Here is a 27,403-nt window from a genome sequence, read left to right on the forward strand (position 1 = left end):
ACCACCACCACCGTCACCACCCCCACCATCACCACCACCTCCTCCACCACCCCCACCCACACCACCACCACCACCACCTCCTCCACCACCATCACCCCCACCACCACCACCCCCACCACCACCCCCACCACCACCACCTCCTCCACCACCATCACCCCCACCACCGTCACCACAGTCACCACCTCCACCACCACCACCAGCCTGGTCTCCTCGTCACCTGCAGTCCAACAGGGAGCTCTGGTAGGCTGTCAGCAGTGGAGTCTTGCAGGGGCTGAGCGCTCGCTGGGAACACAGCAGGGGAGAGATAGGTGAGGGTGACACCTGCACCTGTCACTCACCACTCACCACCTCACCACTCAACTCACCTCACCCTTCACTCAACACTCACCCACCCCTCACCAACCCCTCACCTCACCACTCACCTCACCTGCCACTCACCCTACCTGTGGGTGTTGTGGAGGCACCCCCAGTGGCAGCTGTCTCTGTGTGTGAGTCTGCTGTTGCCTAGGGGCACCCCCAGTGGCAGCTGTCTCTGTGTGTGAGTCTGCTGTTGCCTAGGGGCACCCCCAGTGGCAGCTGTCTCTGTGTGTGAGTCTGCTGTGGTCTAGGGGCACCCCCAGGGGCAGCTGTCTCTGTGTGTGAGTCTGCTGTTGCCTAGGGGCACCCCCAGTGGCAGCTGTCTCTGTGGGTGAGTCTGCTGTAGCCTAGGGGCACCCCCAGTGGCAGCTGTCTCTGTGTGTGAGTCTGCTGTTGCCTAGGGGCACCCCCAGTGGCAGCTGTCTCTGTGTGTGAGTCTGCTGTGGTCTAGGGGCACCCCCAGGGGCAGCTGTCTCTGTGTGTGAGTCTGCTGTTGCCTAGGGGCACCCCCAGTGGCAGCTGTCTCTGTGTGTGAGTCTGCTGTTGCCTAGGGGCACCCCCAGTGGCAGCTGTCTCTGTGGGTGAGTCTGCTGTGGCCTAGGGGCACCCCCAGTGGCAGCTGTCTCTGTGTGTGAGTCTGCTGTAGCCTAGGGGTACCCCCAGTGGCAGCTGTCTCTGTGTGTGAGTCTGCTGTGGCCTAGGGGCACCCCCAGTGGCAGCTTAATGATAATGATAGTGATCAATAATAATTAGTGATGATAGTGATCAATAATAATTAGTGATGACAGTGATTAACAATAATTAGTGATGATAGTGATCAATAATAATTAGTGATGACAGTGATTAACAATAATTAGTGGTGATAGTGATCAATAATAATTAGTGATGACAGTGATGAACAATAATTAGTGGTGATAGTGATCAATAATAATTAGTGATGACAGTGATTAACAATAATTAGTGATGACAGTGATTAACAATAATTAGTGATGATAGTGATTAACAATAATTAGTGATGATAGTGATTAATAATAATTAGTGATGATAGTGATTAACGATGATTAGTGATGATGGTGATTAACAATAATTAGTGGTGATAGTGATCAATAATAATTAGTGATGACAGTGATTAACAATAATTAGTGATGATAGTGATTAACAATAATTAGTGATGACAGTGATTAACGATAATTAGTGATAATAGTGATTAACAATAATTAGTGATGATAGTGATTAACAATAATTAGTGATGACAGTGATTAACAATAATTAGTGATGATGGTGATTAACAATAATTAGTGATGATGGTGATTAACAATAATTAGTGATGATAGTGATCAATAATAATTAGTGATGACAGTGATTAACAATAATTAGTGATGATAGTGATCAATAATAATTAGTGATGACAGTGATTAACAATAATTAGTGATGACAGTGATCAATAATAATTAGTGATGACAGTGATTAACAATAATTAGTGATGATAGTGATTAACAATAAGTAGTGATGATAGTGATTAACAATAATTAGTGATGATAGTGATTAACAATAATTAGTGATGACAGTGATCAATAATAATTAGTGATGATAGTGATTAACAATAATTAGTGACGATAGTGATTAATGATAATTAGTGATGGTAGTGATTAACAATAATTAGTGATGACAGTGATTAATGATAATTAGTGATCATAGCGATGAACAATAATTAGTGATGACAGTGATTAATGATAATTAGTGATGGTAGTGATTAACAATAATTAGTGATGACAGTGATCTTGGGCAGGCGATGTAACCTGCAGTGGAGACACCAACTCCAGGATATGCTTGAGGTGGATGGCGTAGTTGATCTTAGACTCAGCAGTTCTCAACTGGAACAGGGTGGATGGATAGACAGATACATAGATAGATACATTTTGATTTAAAGCTTTCGTGACCGCAGGGATTCATATTCTTGGTTCTTTCGGTAAAGTCACCACGTAGAAAGGGAAACTATAAAATAATAAAAATATAAAACAATAAAATTATCACGAAGTTTCGACTGCAACACAAGTAATCATCATCAAGGTGTGAAAACCACAGCAAGAAAATTGTATTGTTTTATATTTATATTATTTCCCTTCTACGTGACTTTACCGAATATAGATAGATACATGTAGAGATAAATATAGACAAATAAATAGATCACTAAATAGCCTCTCTCTCTACATCACGGGTGGGGAACCTTTTTTCTACCAAGGGCCATTTGGATATTTACAACATCATTCGCGGGCCATACAAAATTGATCAACTTAAAAATTAGCCCGTTATATCCGGTCAAACGTTTAATTAACTCGCCCCTAATGCGATGGGCTGGAACTGCTTCTCTTTGGCGAAGCGTTTGGTGATGTTAGCCGGTATTGACGATGTTGTTGCTACTCGCAACTGCTCTTCCAGGTTTGCTCTACCTAGATTTATTGAATTTCGAGTCCTGCCTGCGGTTGCCTTGGCAGGGCCAGAGACCGGACGTTCCCCACCCCTGTTTAACGTGATGAAGGGGTACTGTGTGGTGCTGAGCGAGGTGATGCTGATGATGATTAAAGTGATCATCTCACCGTCTCTGTCTTAGGGATTTGAATCAGCATTGAGAGCAGGTGGTCTACATCCAGAAACTGACTGATAGCTGCACACACATACACACAGACATCACACATATACACACAGACACACACACACAGACATACACAACAACAACAACCGCCATTCGCCACTAAGTGGCGGTGACGTCACCACGACGCTTGTGCCAGGCCATGTGCACCTTGAGGCCACATGAAGTGTCGAACGCCCACCGGCAGGTGGTCACGGGGCAGACCCAGGTGCCACGGGTCGACTGACTAAGATGACTGAGATGACTGGCTGATGCACCACCTGTGCCCCCTACTGTGCCAACTTGCTGTGCTTTAGCCAGCCGGCGCTCCGCTCGTCGTTGTGAGCGTCGCTCCTCCGCCCTCCGTTGTTGTTGGAGGGCGACTGCCTCCAACTGCCCAGTAGCGTCCTTCACGAGCCTCCTCCACAGAGGCCGATCTTGACACCGCTGGTACCAGTCATCGGCAAGTCCACTCAGCTCCACGTCCTCCTGTACCACATCACTCCATCTCTTCTCTAGCCTGTGCCGCGCCCGTTTAGCCCCCTCAATCCGGCCGAACAAAATCTATTTGGGTATGTGGTGATTGGGCATGCGGGCTACATGGCCCAGCCAACGCAGTCTTGCCTGCCGGAGGAGCTCACCGATGGGACTTTGTCCAAATTTTTCGAGGATTTGTGAGCTCCTTACACAATCCAGCCTGGTTAAACCCAGGATTGATCGTAGGCAGGCCAGCCTAAATATTTCTAACCGGCGAAGATGTTCCATTAGGGGGGTACACGTTTCACAAGCGTAGAGAAGGGAGGGAAGACCCGAAGCTTCGTGCGGAGCGACAGACCAGGTAACTTCCACACAGCGTTACGCAACAGATTAAAAGATAATGCCGCTCGACTGATTCGGAGTGAGACCTCTGCTGTTAAACCGGAGCCGGTCATGAGCACATTGCCCAGGTATGGGAAACTCTCCACTCTCTCCACAACTGCCCCATCACCCACATACCCACTCACCCACCCACCCAACCACTCACTCACCCACTCACCCACCCACCCACTCACTCACCCACTCACCCACCCACATACCCACCCACCCACTCAGCCACCCACCCACCAACCCACCCACCCACCGGCCTGCACTCTATAGAAGTTGTCTTCCTGCATCAGCTCATCCACACAGTCGAGACGGCCTCTGAGCGTCTCTTCGTCCACCAGCGGCTCGTGGATGTTGGCTCTGAGCCGGCGCGCTCCTCCATGCGTCCTCGTGTAGTTGAGCACTCCGAATAGCGAGTGGGAGCTCCTGGGTGCACGCTCGCACGCACACACACACACACACACGGGTGGAGGAGGGTCACACACACACCAACACACACCCACACACACTCACACCACACTCGCACCCACACATACATGCACACACACCAACACACACACACTACCACACTTGCACCCACACACACCCCCACACACACCAACACACACCAACACACACACCAACACACACACACCAACACAAACCACAAAACAACAACAACCACCATTCGCCACTAAGTGGCGGTGACATCACCACGACGCTTGTGCCAGGCTATGTGCACCCTGAGGCCACGTGAAGTGTCGAACGCCCGCTGGCAGGAGGTCACGGGGCAGACTCAGGTGCCACGGGTCGACTGACTGAGATGACTGGCTGATGCACCACCTGTGCCCCCTACTGTGGCAACCTGCTGTGCTTTAGCCACCCGGCGCTCCGCTCGTTGTTGTGAGCGTCGCTCCTCTGCCCTCCATTGTTGTTGGAGGGCGACTGCCTCCAACTGCCCAGTAGCGTCCTTCATGAGCCTCCTCCACAGAGGCCGATCTTGACACCGCTGGTACCAGTCATCGGCAAGTCCACTCAGCTCCACGTCCTCCTGTACCACATCACTCCATCTCTTCTCTAGCCCGTGCCGCACCCGCTTAGCCCCCTCAATCCGGCCGAACAAAAGCTGTTTCGGCATGCGGTGGCTGGGCATGCGGGTTACATGACCTATCCGAGGGGCCACTCTATCCCGAGGGGCCACTTTAGCCAGCACCTGTGACAGGAGGTCATAGAAGGCATCTGACTCATCGGCTTTGCCTGCATCCCTCCACGGATGTTCATCTTCGGTGGGGGCATAAGTAACCACGACCACCATTCCTCGCCTCGGGTTGATGGGAAGGCGAGCCCAAAGTAGCCTGGGGCTTACAGCTTCCCACACCTCACCGCCACGCTCCCACGCCCCCTTCATTCTTTTGTTCAAAAGAAGAACCACTCCCTGTTTTTTGGCAGTCTGCTGTCCCGAGTAGAGGACTGTCCACCCCTCATGGTGGCAGGAGCCAGAGCCAGTCCACCGGACCTCCTGAATGCCACATAGATCCAGGCGGTACCGGTCCAGCTCCCGACAGAGGAGTGGCAGCCTCTCCTCCGCAGTGAGCGTTCGAACATTCCACGTGGCCACCCGTAGTGGTTTTTCGTTGTTTCTGGAGGAGCCCCGAGGGTAGATATTCAATCTCCTGGCTCCACACACAACCACACACACCACACACACCCACACACCCACACACACACACCACACCAACACACACACCACACACACCAACACACACACCAACACACACACACCAACACACAGAAGGGGGAGCGGCTATCCCCGCTAGCGAGGGAGGAGGAGGCATCGTCTACCGGGGGTCGTGGGAGTTGCGCAGCAGCTCCAGGTTGGCGGCCGTTGTGCCGTCGATCATGGCGGTGCGCTCACTGCCGCAGAAGGAGACGCGCACGGAGGCCGGGGCGAGCACCACGCCCTGGATGAACTCCACATACTGCAGCAGCGCCGCCAGCGAAGCCAGGCAGTAGTATCTGGGGGTGGTCGGCAGGGGGGAGGGTGAGAGGGGGGTGGGTGAGTGGGTGGATGAATGGATGGGTGAGTGGATGGGTGGGTGGGTGAGTGAGTGGGTAACCCTAACCCTAACCACTCCATCTCTTCTCTAGCCCGTACCGTGCCCGTTTAGCCCCCTCGATGCGGCCGAACAAAAGCTGTTTGGGCATGCGGTGGCTGGGCATGTGGGCTACATGGCCCAGCCAACGCAGCCTTGCCTGCCGGAGGAGCTCACCGGTGAGCTCCTCACCCGCTCACCCACACACTCACCCACACACTCACTCACCCACTCACCCACCCACTCACCCACCCACACACACATCCACACACACACCTACACACACCCACTCACTTCCCCTGCACGTCCATGAGTACGGTGGCCATGTGGGGCACGCAGAGCCTTCGCACGGCGTCCATGCCCCGCTCCTCGTTGAAATATTTCCTCAGCACCGTGGTCACGTGGGCCTCCTGCACACGCACTCACCACGAGGTGGCAGCACCCACTGTGGTGCGTCTGTGGGTCTCTGGTGAGTCTGTGGGTCTCTGTGCGATGAGTCTATGGGTCTCTGTGTGGTGAGTCTGTGGGTCTCTGTGTGATGAGTCTAGGAGTCTCTGTGTGGTGAGTCTATGGGTCTCTGTATGTGATGAGTCTATGGGTCTCTGTGTGATGAGTCTATGGGTCTCTGTGTGATGAGTCTGTGGGTCTCTGTGTGATGAGTCTAGGAGTCTCTGTGTGATGAGTCTATGAGTCTCTGTGTGATGAGTCTATGGGTCTCTGTGTGATGAGTCTAGGAGTCTCTGCGTGATGAGTCTGTGGGTCTCTGTGTGATGAGTCTATGGGTCTCTGTGTGATGAGTCTATGGGTCTCTGCGTGATGAGTCTGTGGGTCTCTGTGTGATGAGTCTATGGGTCTCTGTGTGATGAGTCTATGGGTCTCTGCGTGATGAGTCTATGAGTCTCTGTGTGATGAGTCTATGGGTCTCTGCGTGATGAGTCTATGAGTCTCTGTGTGGTGAGTCTATGGCTCTCTGTGTGATGAGTCTAGGAGTCTCCGCGTGGTGAGTAGTGGCGATGCCCTCCGTGCATGCTCACAGGGAAGTAGTCCCTCAGCAGGGTGAACATTTTGCTGGCGTTTGGGTTGCAGGCCGTTTGGGGCATCACCACCTCCAGCGGGCGTAGCACCTGCAGCTTGGTGATCGCCTGAACAAGCAGCAGCAGCAACAGCAGCAGCAGCAGCAGCGCCAGCAACGAGAATAACAGGCTGAGGTGCAGCAGGAGGAGGTCACGGGACAGACCCAGGTGCAGTGCGTTGACTGCTGTGCCAGGCTAGGTGCACCAGGAGGAGGTCACAGGACAGACCCAGGTGAAATGGGTTGACTGCTGTGCCAGGCTAGGTGCACCAGGAGGAGGTCACGGGACAGACCCAGGTGCAGTGGGTTGACTGCTGTGCCAAGCTAGGTGCATGAGGTAAGGTAAAATTAAAAAACTAGTGTTTAATAGTTTAATACTAACTTAACCTGTCAATGTATATAAATATACTGCATACCTGCAGAATAACGACACGCACACATTGGCACGTAGCTACTTACGTGGCTACTGGGTCCCGCACTTTCAAGGGCCCCGCGCTAAACGCTTTCAAGCGATCAATTCCGGTTCGGTGATTCTGCTCTCTTACCAGAGTACGAAACCACCCTTCAGCTTTTACGAACGGCCGAGTGTGTTGAAGGTTCAGTTTCAGTTTTCAGTTTATTTTGGGTATAGCCCTGTGAGCCATCCGGCTCTTGAATCGGAGTGCAACCGCAACAAACCAACAAACCAACAAAAACACGACCAAGAAAAGCATCAAATTTTGACTTAAAGCTTTCGTGACTGCAGTGATTCATATTCTCAGCTCTTTCGGTAAAGTCACGTTGAAGGGAAACAATAAAATAATAAGCACAGAGACAATTTAAACCGAGAAGATGTATTCTGGCTTAGCAATCATTGTAAGGATTTGATAAACTATTTCAGGTCTTAATTGATTGTTCACGCTTACGGTGGCTTTCAGACAGCATACATTAATTTTTCGTCTCCCCCCTCCTCTTTTCAGAACATAGATGGACTCGTCATTCTAAATAAACTGACAAATCGTGGCGCCAACGTATTTTTATAAATAAATAAATGCACCGATTATAAATAAATAAATTAATGTGAACCGCCACTTCTTTCAAATGTTTCTTGCCGTTGGTTTTGACACCTGATGATGACCGTTAGTGTTATGGTTGAAACGTCGTGAGAATTTTTATAATTTTATATATATTTTAGTATTTTATTGTTTCCCTTCAACGTGGTGACTTTACCGAAAGAGCTAAGAATATGAATTACTGCTGCAGTCACGAAAGCTTCAAATCAAAACAACCACAACCACAAAGAAAACTTAGGTTAGAGATGTGTCGCATTATCCGGCCGTACAGCAAGTGACAAAAATGACAATCGCTTTACCGCGCAGGTGAAGAATGTGCGTGTTTTAGTTTTTAATTCAGGGCCCGGTTCATAACACGCACTGCACAGGGGGGGGGCCCTTTGTGTTCGTGCACGGAGAGAGAAGGAGGGGCGGAGGCTGACCTTGACGTAGGGCTGGCTGTCGGGGAACTGACACAGCACCAGCTCAGGGCAGCGCAGGTCGATGCTGGCCAGGCCGACCTCGCCCCGAGCGATACCTCGGCCCTCTGCCAACGCCACCACCACCGACCTCGCCTCCACCTCCTCCTCCTCCTCCTCGTCGCCGGCGTCGGCGTCGTCAGTCGTGGAGAACGAGGTCGCTGCGGGGCCACAAGAGAGACGGGGTGCTGCCTCCTGTCGTGAGTCGATGAACGGTGGTGAGTCTACGGGTCTCTGTGTGAGTCTATGGGTCTCTGTGTGAGTCTACGGGTCTCTGTGTGAGTCTACGGGTCTCTGTGTGAGTCTATGGGTCTCTGTCTGAGTCTATGGGTTTTTGTGTCAGTCTATGGGTCTCTGTGTGAGTCTATGGGTCTCTGTGTGAGTCTACGGGTCTCTGTGTGAGTCTACGGGTCTCTATGTGAGTCTACGGATCTCTGTGTGAGTCTACGGGTCTCTGTGTGAGTCTACGGGTCTCTGTGTGAGTCTACGGGTCTCTGTGTGAGTCAATGGGTATCTGTGTGAGTCTATGGGTCTCTGTGCGAGTCTACGGGTCTCTGTGTGAGTCTATGAAGGGTGGCGAGTCTATGGGTCTCTGTGTGAGTCTATGGGTTTCAGTGTTAGTCTACGGGTCTCTGTGTGAGTCTATGGGTTTCTGTGTGAGTCTACGAGTCTCTGTGCGAGTCTATGGGTCTCTGTGTGAGTCTATGGGTTTCTGTGTGAGTCTATGGGTCTCTGTGTGAGTCTATGGGTCCTGTGTGAGTCTATGGGTTTCTGTGTGAGTCTATGGGTCTCTGTGTGAGTCTATGGGTCTCTGTGCGAGTCTACGGGTCTCTGTGTGAGTCTATGAAGGGTGGTGAGTCTATGGGTCTCTGTGTGAGTCTATGAAGGGTGGTGAGTCTACGGGTCTCTGTGCGAGTCTATGGGTTTCTGTGTGAGTCTATGGGTTTCTGTGTGAGTCTACGGGTCTCTGTGCGAGTCTACCGGTGGACGTGGTGGCCCTGCTGCTGCTGCCGGGCGCATGCCGCTGGCGTTGCCGCCGCGAGCCGCCTGGCGCCGCACGGAACCGGGAAGCGGGGAGGGGCGCCCGCGGGGCCCAGGAGGAGAAGCCTGGCATCACCACGGTGGGAGCATCACCGCAGCCGCCACCACCGCCGCGGGCCCTGCCGCCGCCGCGGGCCCTGCTGCCGCCGCTGGTGGTTGTGGCGGTGTCGGCGTTGCAGCTCCGGTCGGCCAATCCCGACTCTGGGAACAAGAGAAACGGGGGGGGGGGGGGGGGGCGGACGGAGACTTAATTAAAGCGGTCCGTTTTCTTCGGGGCTCCTCGCGCTCACGGCCCTGTTCCAACGCGGCACGGGGGGAGCGCGATGGCACCAGAAGGCCGACATCGTTCAAGAGAGAGGCTTCACCAAAAACAGAAGCGAGAGAGCTTGCATACTTCGACAGCTGGCGAGGAACGACGCCTCCCTCTCGTCTCCCCCCCCCCACCGCCCACCAACCCCAGCGAGGTCTTGTGCGAAATCCTGTTTGGCAGGATTAATTGTGCTCCCCTTTACAAGACCCTAGTGGAGGGAGCGAGCTGATTTTCTAAAGGGAGGGGGGGGAGAGGCTGCGTAGGGCCACACATTCGCTCGAGGCAACATCACAGAACGGTGCCCGGAATGGAAAGCCGTGGGCTTGTCGGGGCCTTAATGCTCCGCAGGGAGCGGAGAGCAGCGAGATGCAATCTGTTCCTTAAACCTGCCGTGACCGCAGGAATTCATGTTGTTGAGTTATTTCGGCAAAAACTCACGTAGGAACGAAAACATTTTAATGGATCACGACGTTTGGATCGCGACACAAGCAACCGTCACCAGGTGTGAAACGAACACAGCAGGTGGACCGCCAACGTAGGAGCTGACGTAGGAGCAGTCCACGTGACCTCACCAAAAGAACCAAAGGATAAGGAGCAAGAGGAGCCAAAGTACGGTAATCCGTCAACATCAAAATAATCCGCGGAGAGGCGTCATCCCCCTCAGGGACGGAGCCAGGATTTTCAGCCCGGGGTGACATTCAACAAATGTTAACTTCAAGAATGATTAGAGATTTCGATTTAAAGCTTTCATGACTGCAAGGATTCATCTTCTTTGGTTCTTGCGGTAAAGTCACCACGTAGAATGAGAATAAAATAATAAAACAATAAAAGTCTCACGACGTTTCGGCCACAACACAAGTGGCCTTCTTCAGGTTTAAAGGGACAGACCTGTTGGGACGACAGGTGGCCTGAAGAAGGCCACCTGCGTTGCGGCCGAAACGTCGTGATAATTTTATTGTTTTATTTTATTATTTTATTCTCATTCTACGTGGTGGTGACTTTACCGAAAGAACCAAAGAAGATGATTAGAGAGTCAGGCTTGAACCAGACGCCATCGGTTTGGCGACACGCTCTGATGGTGCAGTTACACGAAGTCCGCCGGACCGAGTGTCGTGCACTTACACGCACAATGTTTCAGATTTTTCGATTTTTTATTTTTTTTTCGGGGGTGACAATTGTCTAACCCTGTCACCCCCCCCGCCCCCTGGCTCCGCCGCTGATTGCCCTCCTGCACTCTCTCTGACCTTGCATCCTGGAGTGGCGTGCCGCGGGCGTGGAGCTGAGCAAAGACGAGGAGGCGGAGGCGGTGGTGCTGTGTAGCTTGGCTCTGGTCTTTGTGCGCCGGGGAGGAGAATCCAGCAGTAGGCCAAACGAGTACTTGGGACCCTTCGTGGACATCCTGCAACCAAGCCTGGGGGTGAGCGAGATGTTGACTACCTCACCTGGTATACAGCAAGAGGTCGTGTGTTACACCACCATCATCATCATCACGGTGGCTAGGAGATGTTAACGCCTGAGCCTGGCAGTGATTAGGAAGCTTGGGGAATATTCAAATCTGTGCGAGGGGCTTAACGCTGCTCAAACGATGAGGATCTGCGAGATTACCTCATCCGATTTCAAAAGAGCGGATCACCTGTCAGACACACACACAGACATCACACACACACACAAGACACACACAGACATCACACACACAAGACACACACACACATCACACAAGACACACACAGACATCACACACACACAGACACACACAAGACACACACAGACATCACACACACAGCCATCACACACACACACACAATACACACACAGACATCACACACAGACACACACACAGACACACACACAGACATCACACACACACACAAAAGACTCACACAGACATCACACACAGACACACACAAGACACACACAGACATCACACGCACACAGCCATCACACACACACACAAGACACACACACACAAGACACACACACACACATCACACACACACACACAAGACACACACAGCCATCACACACACACACAAGACACACACAGACATCACACACACACGACACACACAGAGACATCACACACACACAGAGACATCACACACACACAGACATCACACACACACAGACATCACACACACACACAAGACACACACAGACATCACACACACATCAAACACACAAGACACACACAGACATCACACACACAGACATCACACACAAAGACATCACACACACACGACACACACACAGACATCACACACAGACATCACACACACACGACACACACAGAGACATCACACACACAGAGACATCACACACACAGACATCACACACACAAGACACACACAGACATCACACACAAAGACCCCCCGTACAGCCTTAACAATCTGTAGGGGCGAGTGCTGTAAGCGAGTAGCAGCACCTATAAGGGCCGGCACGGCACACGAGGGGGTGGGTGGCCAACACCACGCCCGACCGCCTTTGTCTCCCCCAGTGGTGATGTTTACTACACACCACTACACCAGGTACTCATTTGAGGCTGAGTCGACCTAGGGGAGGCCCAGGACCGGTTCAGAGAATCGTAGCGCGGCGTAGCGCTAACCACTACACTACCGCTCCCCACATACACACACACAGACACACACAGAGACACACACATCACACACAGACATCACACACACACACAAGACACACACAGACATCACACACACAAGACACACACACACATCACACAAGACACACACAGACACACACAAGACACACACAGACATCACACACACAGCCATCACACACACACAATACACACACAGACATCACACACACATCACACACACAGACATCACACACAGACACACACACAGACACACACACAGACATCACACACACACACACAAAAGACTCACACAGACATCACACACAGACACACACAAGACACACACAGACATCACACGCACACAGCCATCACACACACACAAGACACACGCACACAAGACACACACACACACAAACACACACAAGACACACACAGCCATCACACACACACACAATACACACACAGACATCACACACACATCACACACACACACAAGACACACACAGACATCACACACACAACACACACACAAGACACACAGACATCACACACACACAAAGACATCACACACACACGACACACACACAGACATCACACACACACAGACATCACACACACACGACACACACAGAGACATCACACACACAGAGACATCACACACACAGAGACATCACACACACACAGACATCACACACACACACAAGACACACACAGACATCATACACACATCACACACACAAGACACACACAGACATCACACACACACACACAGACATCACACACAAAGACATCACACACACACGACACACACAGAGACATCACACACAGAGAGACATCACACACACAGACATCACACACACACAGACATCACACACACACAGACATCACACACACACAGACATCACACACACAAGACACACACAGACATCACACACAAAGACCCCCCGTACAGCCTTAACAATCTGTAGGGGCGAGTGCTGTAAGCGAGTAGCAGCACCTATAAGGGCCGGCACGGCACACGAGGGGGTGGGTGGCCAACACCACGCCCGACCGCCTTTGTCTCCCCCAGTGGTGATGTTTACTACACACCACTACACCAGGTACTCATTTGAGGCTGAGTCGACCTAGGGGAGGCCCAGGACCGGTTCAGAGAATCGTAGCGCGGCGTAGCGCTAACCACTACACTACCGCTCCCCACATACACACACACAGACACACACAGAGACACACACATCACACACAGAGACACACCCAGAGACACACACACAGAGACACACACATCACACACGGAGACACACACATCACACAGAGACACACACACACAGATACACACAGAGACACGCACACAGAGACACACACCACACACAGAGACACACACGTACACACACACACGGAGACACTCACACAGAGACACACACACGGAGACACACACACACAGAGACACACACAGAGACACACAGACACACACACATCAAACAGAGACACACACACAGAGACACACACATCACACACACATACGTACACACAGATACACACACAGATACACACATATACACACAGATACACACACAGACACACACAGATACACACACACACACTATTACACTATTCAACTATAGACGAGAGACCTTCTGCAGTGATCTATCAGTGCAGGAACGGAGCTGCTGTGAGGCGAGGCGCTTGGAGCTCTCTGATTGGTCCAAGCGGCGACTTGGAGCCAATCAGATTTGGTTCCTCCCTAGCCACGTGACGCGGGATTTTTTTTCCCGCCAAATTTTTGAGACTCCTCCTCGGCCAGGCGCCATTTTGAGAGTCGTGAGGTGCGGATTTGAATTTTTTTTTTATTTCGGAGCAGAAATTAACGACGATGACGACCCCCCAGGGGTGCGAGATCGCCTCTCGTGAGGGAAAACGTGAGGTAAAAAGTGGCCTCAAATGTCCAGCCCGTGATTCGCAGATAGTTTAAATATGCACTGTTGAATTTATGGGCAGTGTTGGGTCTATGGGGCAGTGTTGAGGCTATGGGACATTGATCAAATACAAACGATTTAATTTGTGAATAATAATGTAGCCTGGTTATTAAGTATGGTGAGTGTACTGACAGTCTATAATGTAGACTGTAGTAATGGTTATTAAGTTTGGTGAGTGTACTACAGTCTATAATGTAGACTGTAGTAATGGTTATTAAGTATGGTGAGTGTACTGACAGTCTATAATGTAGACAGTCTATAATGTAGACTGTAGCCTGGTTATTAAGTATGGTGAGTGTACTGACAGTCTATAATGTAGACTGTAGTAATGGTTATTAAGTTTGGTGAGTGTACTACAGTCTATAATGTAGACTGTAGTAATGGTTATTAAGTATGGTGAGTGTACTGACAGTCTATAATGTAGACTGTAGTAATGGTTATTAAGTATGGTGAGTGTACTGACAGTCTATAATGTAGACTGTAGTAATGGTTATTAAGCTGAGTGAGTGTACTACAGTCTATAATGTAGACTGTAGTAATGGTTATTAAGTATGGTGAGTGTACTACAGTCTATAATGTAGACTGTAGTAATGGTTATTAAGTATGGTGAGTGTACTGACAGTCTATAATGTAGACTGTAGTAATGGTTATTAACCTGAGTGAGTGTACTGACAGTCTATAATGTAGACTGTAGTAATGATTATTAAGTATGGTGAGTGTACTACAGTCTATAATGTAGAATGTAGTAATGGTTATTAAGTATGGTGAGTGTACTGACAGTCTATAATGTAGACTGTAGTAATGGTTATTAAGCTGGGTGAGTGTACTGACAGTATATAATGTAGACTGTAGTAATGGTTATTAAGTATGGTGAGTGTACTGACAGTCTATAATGTAGACTGTAGTAATGGTTATTAAGTATGGTGAGTGTACTGACAGTCTATAATGTAGACTGTAGCCTGGTTATTAAGTATGGTGAGTGTACTGACAGTCTATAATGTAGACTGTAGTAATGGTTATTAACCTGAGTGAGTGTACTGACAGTCTATAATGTAGACTGTAGTAATGATTATTAAGTATGGTGAGTGTACTACAGTCTATAATGTAGACTGTAGTAATGGTTATTAAGTATGGTGAGTGTAACGACAGTCTATAATGTAGACTGTAGTAATGGTTATTAAGTATGGTGAGTGTACTGACAGTCTATAATGTAGACTGTAGTAATGGTTATTAAGTATGGTGAGTGTACTGACAGTCTATAATGTAGACTGTAGTAATGGTTATTAAGCTGAGTGAGTGTACTACAGTCTATAATGTAGACTGTAGTAATGGTTATTAAGTATGGTGAGTGTACTACAGTCTATAATGTAGACTGTAGTAATGGTTATTAAGTATGGTGAGTGTACTGACAGTCTATAATGTAGACTGTAGTAATGGTTATTAACCTGAGTGAGTGTACTGACAGTCTATAATGTAGACTGTAGTAATGATTATTAAGTATGGTGAGTGTACTACAGTCTATAATGTAGAATGTAGTAATGGTTATTAAGTATGGTGAGTGTACTGACAGTCTATAATGTAGACTGTAGTAATGGTTATTAAGCTGGGTGAGTGTACTGACAGTATATAATGTAGACTGTAGTAATGGTTATTAAGTATGGTGAGTGTACTGACAGTCTATAATGTAGACTGTAGTAATGGTTATTAAGTATGGTGAGTGTACTGACAGTCTATAATGTAGACTGTAGCCTGGTTATTAAGTATGGTGAGTGTACTGACAGTCTATAATGTAGACTGTAGTAATGGTTATTAACCTGAGTGAGTGTACTGACAGTCTATAATGTAGACTGTAGTAATGATTATTAAGTATGGTGAGTGTACTACAGTCTATAATGTAGACTGTAGTAATGGTTATTAAGTATGGTGAGTGTAACGACAGTCTATAATGTAGACTGTAGTAATGGTTATTAAGTATGGTGAGTGTACTGACAGTCTATAATGTAGACTGTAGTAATGGTTATTAAGTATGGTGAGTGTACTGACAGTCTATAATGTAGACTGTAGTAATGGTTATTAAGCTGAGTGAGTGTACTACAGTCTATAATGTAGACTGTAGTAATGGTTATTAAGTATGGTGAGTGTACTACAGTCTATAATGTAGACTGTAGTAATGGTTATTAAGTATGGTGAGTGTACTGACAGTCTATAATGTAGACTGTAGTAATGGTTATTAACCTGAGTGAGTGTACTGACAGTCTATAATGTAGACTGTAGTAATGATTATTAAGTATGGTGAGTGTACTACAGTCTATAATGTAGAATGTAGTAATGGTTATTAAGTATGGTGAGTGTACTGACAGTCTATAATGTAGACTGTAGTAATGGTTATTAAGCTGGGTGAGTGTACTGACAGTATATAATGTAGACTGTAGTAATGGTTATTAAGTATGGTGAGTGTACTGACAGTCTATAATGTAGACTGTAGTAATGGTTATTAAGTATGGTGAGTGTACTGACAGTCTATAATGTAGACTGTAGCCTGGTTATTAAGTATGGTGAGTGTACTGACAGTCTATAATGTAGACTGTAGTAATGGTTATTAACCTGAGTGAGTGTACTGACAGTCTATAATGTAGACTGTAGTAATGATTATTAAGTATGGTGAGTGTTCTACAGTCTATAATGTAGACTGTAGTAATGGTTATTAAGTATGGTGAGTGTAACGACAGTCTATAATGTAGACTGTAGTAATGGTTATTAAGCTGGGTGAGTGTACTGACAGTATATAATGTAGACTGTAGTAATGGTTATTAAGTATGGTGAGTGTACTGACAGTCTATAATGTAGACTGTAGTAATGGTTATTAAGTATGGTGAGTGTACTGACAGTCTATAATGTAGACTGTAGTAATGGTTATTAAGTATGGTGAGTGTACTGACAGTCTATAATGTAGACTGTAGCCTGGTTATTAAGTATGGTGAGTGTACTGACAGTCTATAATGTAGACTGTAGTAATGGTTATTAACCTGAGTGAGTGTACTGACAGTCTATAATGTAGACTGTAGTAATGATTATTAAGTATGGTGAGTGTACTACAGTCTATAATGTAGACTGTAGTAATGGTTATTAAGTATGGTGAGTGTAACGACAGTCTATAATGTAGACTGTAGTAATGGTTATTAAGCTGGGTGAGTGTACTGACAGTATATAATGTAGACTGTAGTAATGGTTATTAAGTATGGTGAGTGTACTGACAGTCTATAATGTAGACTGTAGTAATGGTTATTAAGTATGGTGAGTGTACTGACAGTCTATAATGTAGACTGTAGCCTGGTTATTAAGTATGGTGAGTGTACTGACAGTCTATAATGTAGACTGTAGTAATGGTTATTAACCTGAGTGAGTGTACTGACAGTCTATAATGTAGACTGTAGTAATGGTTATTAAGTATGGTGAGTGTACTACAGTCTATAATGTAGACTGTAGCCTGGTTATTAAGTATGGTGAGTCTACTGACAGTCTATAGTGTAGACTGTAGTAATGGTTATTAAGTATGGTGAGTGTACTGACAGTCTATAGTGTAGACTGTAGTAACGGTTATTAAGTATGGTGAGTTTACTGACAGTCTATAATGTAGATTGTAGCCTGCTTATTCAGCTGGGTGAGTGTACTGACAGTCTATAATGTAGACTGTAGCCTGGTTATTAAGTATGGTGTTTGTACTGACAGTCTATAATGTAGACTGTAGCCTGGTTATTAAGTATGGTGAGTGTACTGACAGTCTATAATGTAGACTGTAGTAATGGTTATTAAGCTGAATGAGTGTACTGACAGTCTATAATGTAGACTGTAGTAATGGTTATTAAGTATGGTGAGTGTACTGACAGTCTATAATGTTGACTGTAGCAATGGTTATTAAGCTGAGTGAGTGTACTGGCAGTCTATAATGTAGACTGTAGCGGTACGTAGCTAACCGTGCTAATTGTGTTTTGGTTGTATTTTGCACAATTATATTCGTACAATATGGCACCAATCTTTAGCACGAATGTTCAGTTTTATCCTGAACATTCAGCTCTGACACTTTCAGTGAATACCTGAAATGATTTCCATTGAGAATGTCAATCTCTTGACACTTAAGGGGAAAATAACCCGGTGGGTTATGACCACGCGATGCCTCGCATTCACCAAGACAATGCAGTGAATGTGCTGGGGGAAAGTAAGCACATTAAGAGCAAATATCCTTAAAAAAATGTTTTGATAAAACTTGACCATAACGTACTCTTTGGCTTTTTCGGTGAAGTCACATAACGGCCAGCATGTTTTTTTTTCCCTCCAAATGTTTTTGTAATCTGTGCACATGACCTGATGAAACGAATAACATTTTTTTAAAATAACCCACGTGACAGATCCAACTAATCTCTCTTAAACTATAAACTAGTTTTTCTATTTTATTGTACAAGGTAAGGCCCACTGAGCTATGTAGCTTTTTTTCACAAGCGACCTGGCCATCACGAATGAAAGCTCAAAACAAAGTGACTTCATCGTGTGGAAATGTATCGCAGTTAAATATTTTAAATGCGTGACGTTAATTCTAAATCTGGAGGGGGGGAAACCGGAGGAACCAGAAACAAATCCATGCAACCACGAGGCAGAGACACGCACACTCCAAATATACTACCAGCAGCTCCACTATCAACAACAACAACCGCAGTTCGCCACTAAGTGGCGGTGACATCACCACGACGCTTGTGCCAGGCGATGTGCACCTTGAGGCCACGTGAATTGTCGAACGCCCGCTGGCAGGAGGTCACGGGGCAGACCCAGATGCGACAGGTCGACTGACTGAGACGACTGGCTGATGCACCACCTGTGCCCCCTACTGTGCCAACTTGCTGTCCTCAACGGATGGCACCTCAGCCAGCCACTCACAGGGGTGACTTCTTCCAATATTTGAGGCACCGCAGCCTCAGCAGGGTCATCCTCACTTTGTGCCACGATGTTTTCCTGGCTGAGGGATTTTCCCTCCCCCAGGACCTCACAGAAATGCTCAGCAAATCTGCGAACCTGTTCCTGGGGGTCGGAGATTGGATCACCATTTTTTCCCCTAATGATGGTAATAGGTGTGGCGCTGCAGGTTACTTTTTTGATGGAGTTAAATAGAGATTTGTGATCACGGGCCACTGAGGCAGACTCCATCTCCTCAGCAACCCGCGACCACCACCCATCCTTGCAGCGCCTCACGGCTCTCCGAACCTCCGAGCGAAGGCTGCGGTAAGCCTCATCATTCTCTGACGTGGGATTCTGTAGCCGATGACAGTGGGCCTGTCGCTTTTTCTCAACCATCCTGAACACCTCCTCTGTCAGCCAGGGTCTCTGGGGAGGTCTGGACCGCGTACCCAAAGCAGCCATTGCAGCTGCATGAGTCACAGTCCTAAACCTCGCCCATTTACCCTCGACATCAGGAGGAGTCGGGGACGATGCCAATCCCAGCCGCAAGCGATGATGAAATTCTCGCTTGCAACTTTCATCAGATAACTGAGACCAGGCCACTTTATGTTGGAATGGGGTCCTGGGTGTACACCCACCACCGGAGTGGAAGAATGGCAGGCGCATCTTACAGATGACTAGTCGATGGTCAGAGGGCAGATCAGCTCCACGGTAGGTCCTGGTGTCAAGGACATGGGCTCGCATTCGCTGGTCCGTCACTATGTAGTCCAGCAGATGTTCTTGCTTGGACCCGGCATGCATCCATGATGTTGTGTGGATGCGCCGATGCCGGAACAGCGTGTTGGTAATTACAAGCCCATGGGCTGCACAAAAATCTTGCAGCCTCCTACCGTTGTTATTGGGCTGATCTGGCCCATGCCCTCCAATCACTCCAGACCAGGTGCCAGTATCATGACCAACTCGGGCATTGAAGTCACCCAACATGATGACTCTATCCTGAGGGGCCACTTTAGCCAGCACCTGTGACAGGAGGTCATAGAAGGCATCTGACTCATCGGCTTTGCCTGCATCCCTCCACGGATGTTCATCTTCGGTGGGGGCATAAGTAACCACGACCACCATTCCTCGCCTCCGGTTGATGGGAAGGCGAGCCCAAAGTAGCCTGGGGCTTACAGCTTCCCACACCTCACCGCCACGCTCCCACGCCCCCTTCATTCTTTTGTTCAAAAGAAGACCCACACCCTGTTGTTTGGCAGTCTGCTGCCCCGAGTAGAGGACTGTCCACCCCTCATGGTGGCAGGAGCCAGAGCCGGTCCACCGGACCTCCTGAATGCCGCATAGATCCAGGCGGTACCGGTCCAGCTCCCGACAGAGGAGTGGCAGCCTCTCCTCTGCAGTGAGCGTTCGAACATTCCACGTGGCCACCCGTAGTGGCTTTTCGTTGTTTCTGGAGTAGCCCCGAGGGTAGGTATTCAATCTCCTGGCTCCGCCAATTGGGGTTTGGCCAGGAGACGTCATAGACGCCTGGCCCCCCGGGGCCTCCGGCACAAGCTTATTAGTTACATATTTCAGTTTAATTCGTGGTTTCGTGGTAATTAATTGATGGTGGAGGGGTTACCAGCCCCTCGCACCCGTCCAGAGCCCCCGTTTAGCCCCTGTGGTGGACACATATGCCATGAGGGGAGGAGCCAATCAAAATTGGATCTCCCCCCACAGCACTGTCCACGACAGAGTTGCCCGTCCGGCACCGCGAGGAGGTAGGGGGTTGTTTTGCCGGACACACACTGACACACACACTGACACACCATGATACACACACTGACTGGAGGAGGTGGAGCGTGGTCAACACATCTACGCCTGAAACATTTTAGAAAGAAGCGGAGAATACGGAACAACCCACCTGTTGTCCATTTCGATTTCCGTGTTGCCTCTAATCTTCAGTCTTGCTGTGTATCCACCGTCTGCTGGAGCTCACCTTCTATAGCGAAGATATCCATCATCTCCAGTTTGTGTGTCTTTAATAAATTGTCTCGGATATTTCTTGCTGCTCTCTATGTCCTTCATACATGCTGCTGCATTGACATTAAGGTTTCCGCATGGTCCATGAATCATATTTGCGGTCACTACTGCAAACAGATTTTGGGTCTTCCTCTGGATTTGGAAACTCGGCAGATATAACATCGATTTGGATTGGATGATTTTTTTCTTTCAGCCAGATTAAAATCTGAGCGTGGGGAAGTCATCTACATCATTAGACCACCTTTGGCGGTACCAAAATTAAGAACGGAAATGGTTTGAAACATCTTTCCAATGGTTACTAAGCCAGAATCTATCTTCTCGGTTGAAATTGTCTCTGTGCTTGTATATGTGAATGGCCTCATGAACAAATCTCTCATGGTAGCCGGTTGGTTTGCAAAGAACCTCCGTCTTGGAGAAGTCAATGTCATGTGAGCCCACTGAATTATAACAGTGATCTGCCACGGCAGAGGAGTTCGTTCTACCGTGTTTCAAGTCTGCTTTATGTTCGCGGATGCGGTCCGAGATATGTCGTTTGGTTTCTCCAATGTAGCTACTACCACAGAGGCACTTTAGTTTGTAAACGCCCAGGTACTGTATGTCTGGAACAGCATCTTTTACAGATGGAATCAGATCACGTATTTTATGTACTGTGTTGCATCGGACCTGGATCTTGTATTTATTCAGGATTTTGGAGATCTTTTTAGTGACCCCTGCAATGTAGGATAAGGTGATGGTTTTGAGTGGATCCACAAGAGGATCCTTCATGACTGGAGTGATGGCTTTGCGGATTGTGTAGTCGGAGTAACCATTAGCCCTGAGAGGCTGAGAGCCTGGTGTACGTGCTAAAGTTGAGGGTAAGAATCCACCCATTTTTTCGCCATATAGAATTGTGATATATAACGACTTATTGTTGGTAGCTTAGCTGATTGGAGAATATATAGACTTTATTGATAACATTGAGGTAATTTATATTTTAGTTTTTTATTGGTTCACTATATAGTATTCATTATATAGTGTAGTGTATACCCAGTTACTGTGAATAGCTCAGATGTGTAGGCTTTGACTTCAAGATAGCCATTTCTGTGACCAGTCACAAGCTAATCACTCAGCTATTTCAATGCTAAATTCTCCTAGTTATTTCAATGCTAAATTCTCCTGTTTGATTTGTAATAGATGCCTCTGTGAATGTGTATGCTGACTTTAACATAGCCATTTCTGTGACCAGTCACAAGCTAATCACTCAGCCGTTTCAATGCTAAATTCCAAGCTAATTCCTTTGTCAAGGCGCTTTGTTTCTTCTCACACAGCTTAAAGGTCGCGATCTGAGCTTGGCTTTGTTCGCTCCAGCGCTGTCCTCCAGACAGTCTCGTCCCTTCACCTGATGAAGGCCGCTTGTGTTGTGGCCGAAACGTCGTGAGGATTTTTTGTGTTATTTTATTTTATCAATTTATTATTTTATTCTCATTCTACGTGACTTTACCGAAAGAACCAAAGAAGATATCCTGGATCGTTTTGGTGAACGCTACAACAACAATACTCATTTCTATACAACGTCTGTCTCACGTGATTACTCTGTGTGGTTCATAAGGTGGGGCGTGTGCTGCTTTGATGATGGCAATTCAACCCCCGACCCACCACCCTCCCCAACAACTCGCTCCAACCATTCTGCGGTCATGATTTGGGACTGTGATTCCATTTGCAAGTAAACTCACATTTCAACAATGAGGGTTTGAAAGCATTAAGCATTAGCTCTGTCTGCATGTCTGCTCTGTTGTAAAGATGATCCAATATGAACACAATTGTAGTACAACAGCTCACGTTGCTATTAGGGACCTAACAATGTTGAAAACTGGCCAAAATTGATTAAACGGCCCACTCATGGTCCAGAGCAGAACTCGGTACCACCTAAGGTAGCAAAACTTCAGTCGTACCCATTTATTTGGATGGAAAATGAAAGTAAATTACTTGATAGTCTCACTCATTGCATTTGTTTATCACTGGCCACATAGAGAAATTGAAACTGCTCAATGTAGGCCACCTCACATGGTACCGACAAAGGAGACATCTCATGGGCTATGAAAAAATAAGAATAGGTTGTATCCTTTCTGGCAATAAAACAGATCTTAAGATTCATTGAAGAAGGTTTCTGTTTGGTGTTTGAACATCTAAACACCCGTTTTATTGCCAAAAAAGGATCAAATCTCTTCTTATATTGTCATACTTTGATACCGGCAAAACGGTCTCATTTTGAAGCGTCTCATGGACTATTGGATGGGGAGAAAAAAACCGGCGCTAAAAGTCAGCGCCGACCTCTCCTGTCGTGCCCAGTGACGTCATCACGGGCGAAGTTCACCGCGCGAAGTCAAACGCCGCCTCGTGAGCGCCGCTCGAAACGCAAAATCATCGTTCGGTGAACATTTCCGAGGACAAACAAACGCATGCCGGGAACCGTGTGAGTTTGTGTTTCTTGTTTCCTCTGCGCAATGTGCGGGAGGGCTTCATCCAGCAGTGGATTGACAAAAGCGCTGTATGCATACTGCACAGGCTACGCTAACGTCACATTTAGGCCCATGGACCGAACAAACGCGGCTCTCTTTCTCCATCCGTCTCCACTCTCTCTCTCTTCCTCTCTCCACTTCTGGCCTGTAGGTTTGGGCCGAGCGAGTTCCTGCCGGGGATTTGGCTCTTCAGGAGCTGATTCCCCCCGTGGCTTTGTCGGCACGAGGCGACTGCGCGGAGTGTCAAGGGCTCCACCGGGCCCCAAGGCGCCGCCCCGGCACCACCGTAGTAGCCAAACCATCGGCGCTCGGCATGGCCTGTATGAAGGTCCTGCTGGACCGCATGTTGCGCACGGGGTACAACATCGTCCAGGAGAACGGACAGAGGAAGATCGGACCACCGCCCGACTGGCAGGGGCCCCCTCCCGCCCGTGGCTACGAGGTGTTTCTGGGGAGGATCCCGCGCGACCTCTACGAGGATGAGCTGGTGCCCGTGCTGGAGACGGTGGGGAAGCTCTACCAGCTCCGCCTCATGATGGAGATTAGCGGAGAGAACCGCGGCTATGCGTTCGCTACCTACGCGACGCTCGTCGAAGCCACGGATGCCGTCAAGAAACTCAACAAATTAGAGATCCGTCCCGGACACCGCATTGGAGTCCACTTTAGCGTGGACAATCGCCGCCTCTTCATTGGGGGGCTGCCAGAGGACAAGAAGCGAGCGGAGGTGATGATGGCGATGAGCGGTGCCACGGAGGGCGTGGTGGACGTCAAGATGAGCGTCTGTCGCTGGGACAAAACTCTCAACCGAGGCTACGCGTTCATCGAGTACCGGAGCCATCGCGCGGCCGCCATGGCCAGGAAGAAGCTCCTTCGAATCACCTTGCAGCTATGGGGCCGGACCATCAAGGTGGACTGGGCCATCTCGGAGCGGGTGGCTGCGGCCGCGGCGGTGGAGATGGAGGCGGCCGTGCCAGACCTGCTGCAGCCGGAGTGCACGGGCACCGGCAAAGCCGCACAAAGCCAATTTGGGGGCTGGGGGGCACGCATGCAGCTGTGGTGGGTACCCCTCCACCTGCGGCCCATGCCCATTGCTCTCGAGGCACTGCCGGAGGCGGCCATGCTGTCGTGGGAGGTGCGGCTGCGGATGCTGTGCCAGACCGCCGGCGTCAGCTACCCAATCTTCGAGCTGCACGCTTACTCGGAGCCCGGGATACCCGTGGGCCTCCTCTATAAGATGTCGATTCCTGGGGTGGGAGGAGGCGCCGGCATCTTCCCCGAATTTCTGAGCTCCAGCGAGGAGGGAGCACGGGAAGTGGCGTGTCAGCTTGCCTACAACATCCTCAACAATGCGAATCCCCCGCCTCCGGCCACGCCCTCTCGTGGAACCTCGGAGCAGGTTACACGAGAGGGCGTGGCCAGAGGCGTGGCTAGGCCCCGCCTCCGGCCACGCCCTCTCGTGGAACCTTTCGAGCAGGTTACCGGAGTAACTCGGCTAGCCCCACCTGTTGCCTTTGCCCCAGATGCGCCTCCTTCCCTGATTGGTTGTTACCTCTGTGGCCGTACCTGTTAAGCCCTTGCCAGGCCAGCAGGTGTCACCCTGTGATGTCAGCAGGTGTCACCTTGTGATGTCAGCAGGTGTCACCCTGTCATGTCAGCAGGTGTCACCCTGTGATGTCAGCAGGTGTCACCCTGTGATGTCAGCAGGTGTCACCCTGTGATGTCAGCAGGTGTCACCCTGTGATGTCAGCAGGTGTCACCCTGTGATGTCAGCAGGTGTCACCCTGTGATGTCAGCAGGTGTCACCCTGTCATTACACTTTAATGAAAACCGACAACAGAATCCTTGAAGAAAAAACTAATTCAGGTGTTTGACATGTCGACGCCATTTCGTTTTGAAAATGTAGCGGAGAAAAATATATTTTGTTCACATCGCATTCTGTTTTGTCAATAATCTCTGTAACGTGCGCCTGCTCTGCAAGGCATGCATTAACCCCTTTCTGTCTCAATTTAATTCCCAGCATGCAATTCTCCAAGCCTCAGATTTTATAAAATCTTTCGCGCAACTTTAATCCTGGTAAATATATTTTTGTTCTTTTAAAACACAAGCATTATATTTAGTCTATTGCATGGCTAAAGTATTCTAAGTAAAAATATAAATTGTATTAAACCAATGTTAGATCATCGCTATGATAAATATATTTCTACCCTACAATATACAAATCTACATTGTGCTAATGTTTCAATTCTACTTTTATTAACTTTCAAATATAGTGTCTAGGACACATTTTCAAAGATATATTTTAATGTACCCAGACAATATTTGCACGTGCCCACATTAAAAAAACTTGCAGACTGCATACATAACTACGACAACAGAATCCTTGAAGAAAAAACGAATTCAGGTGTTTGACATTTCGTTTTGTACGGGAGAAAAATATATATTGTTCACATCGCATTCTGATGTCAAAACATTTGATTCTTTATAAAATTGAAAAACCCTTGAACAACTTTGCTGCACACGGAGATGTCCGTGCACCGCCTCGTTTCCACAGCTTCTATCCCGGTGCCATTTGTATTTCATGCACATACCGCTGTTAAGAGTTTGATGTTTTATTGATTTTCAATTTAGGTGTTTTTTTCCTGTAATGTTTTTTTGTACATTTTTTAGTGGAAATAAAGTCCTGAAAAGTCTCTTCCTCTCTCTCCACTCTCTCGGCCGAGTCTCTGCCACTTTTGGTTCTGAGTGTCGCATGCTTGGGATCCTTCTTTCCCTCCTCTGTGGATTTAATTTGATTTGCTGATTTACACGTCAACATATTTAAGACTTTTTCCTAATCATTACCAACGTTTCCATGGCCAGGCACTTTAGAGTAACTTATTACCTTTTCCCACAGCATCATAATATAATTTTCCTGGATCATCACCTTCATAGCTTTGATCCATTACCAATTTTTTTTCAAATTTTCTTGCTGTGGTTTTCACACCTGATGATGGTTGCTTGTGTTGCAGTCGAAACGTCGTGAGAATTTTATTGTTTTATATTTTTATTATTTTATTGTTTTCCTTATATGTGACTTTACCGAAAGAACCAAGAATATGAATCCCTGCAGTCACGAAAGCTTTAAATCTAAATTCAATCACCAATGGTTTACTGGTTCGTTTTTGTATTTACTTATGCCACCGTCTTTCCCCGTGGGACCATGTGGCGTGAAGTTGTGTCGCACATAAACAGAATCTGTTCACATCACGATTTTCCATACTCGACTGTCAGTTGCCATCCCCGGGGCAATGTGCACATTTGTCGACTCGGCGAATCGATTTGATTTCAGGTCCCGTTGGGTCGCCCCTTTTGTGCTTTTGCGTGAGCCGGATTTCAATGCAATTCCCGATCCGTTGTGGTGCCACGGTCTCGGAGCAACTCCGCCATCGCCTCGACTCCCCCGTGGCCCCCCACACCGAGTACGCACCTGCAGCGCGCACACGTAGCGTCCTGGCGGGGGTTTGCCCGTCACGACGGGTTTT

General features: G+C 48.3%; 2 protein-coding genes across 2 annotated transcripts in view; one reads left to right on the forward strand and one right to left on the reverse strand.

Annotated features, from left to right (window-relative positions):
- The window catches only part of LOC142911269 (mutS protein homolog 4-like), a 28,762-nt gene extending 14,696 nt beyond the window's left edge, over positions 1 to 14,066 (reverse strand). Inside the window, exons 1-11 of the mRNA XM_076060312.1 lie at positions 11,461 to 14,066; positions 11,100 to 11,254; positions 9,486 to 9,746; positions 8,469 to 8,665; positions 6,957 to 7,064; positions 6,217 to 6,332; positions 5,672 to 5,845; positions 4,107 to 4,276; positions 2,955 to 3,022; positions 2,157 to 2,231; positions 218 to 282 (exon numbers count right to left, since the gene is read on the reverse strand). Of these exons, the coding sequence (XP_075916427.1) occupies positions 218 to 282; positions 2,157 to 2,231; positions 2,955 to 3,022; positions 4,107 to 4,276; positions 5,672 to 5,845; positions 6,217 to 6,332; positions 6,957 to 7,064; positions 8,469 to 8,665; positions 9,486 to 9,746; positions 11,100 to 11,254; positions 11,461 to 11,465 (1,394 nt within the window). The 5' untranslated portion in view covers positions 11,466 to 14,066. The remainder of the gene's footprint in view (positions 1 to 217; positions 283 to 2,156; positions 2,232 to 2,954; positions 3,023 to 4,106; positions 4,277 to 5,671; positions 5,846 to 6,216; positions 6,333 to 6,956; positions 7,065 to 8,468; positions 8,666 to 9,485; positions 9,747 to 11,099; positions 11,255 to 11,460) is intronic.
- Positions 14,067 to 14,276: 210 nt separating this feature from the next.
- On the forward strand, positions 14,277 to 25,506 carry LOC142911268 (dead end protein homolog 1-like). The gene is made up of 2 exons (XM_076060311.1): positions 14,277 to 14,366; positions 24,034 to 25,506. The coding sequence occupies exons 1-2, from the start codon at positions 14,316 to 14,318 to the stop codon at positions 25,450 to 25,452; spliced, it is 1,470 nt and encodes a 489-aa protein (XP_075916426.1). The 5' UTR covers positions 14,277 to 14,315; the 3' UTR covers positions 25,453 to 25,506.
- The last annotated feature ends 1,897 nt before the right edge of the window (positions 25,507 to 27,403 follow it).

This window comes from Petromyzon marinus, unplaced genomic scaffold (assembly GCF_048934315.1).
Source record: "Petromyzon marinus isolate PM22_M1 ecotype Great Lakes invasive population unplaced genomic scaffold, UKy_Petmar_22M1.pri1.0 PM_G_Scaffold_176, whole genome shotgun sequence".
In the NCBI taxonomy this organism is placed as follows: domain Eukaryota; kingdom Metazoa; phylum Chordata; class Hyperoartia; order Petromyzontiformes; family Petromyzontidae; genus Petromyzon; species Petromyzon marinus.

Excerpts from the sequence above, each read along its gene's own strand:
- LOC142911268 (XM_076060311.1), top strand. The coding sequence starts at position 14,316 with ATGACGACCCCCCAGGGGTGCGAGATCGCCTCTCGTGAGGGAAAACGT. Across the intron at positions 14,367-24,033 it reads CTCGTGAGGGAAAACGTGAG|GTTTGGGCCGAGCGAGTTCC; the intron begins GTAAAAAGTGGC and ends TCTGGCCTGTAG.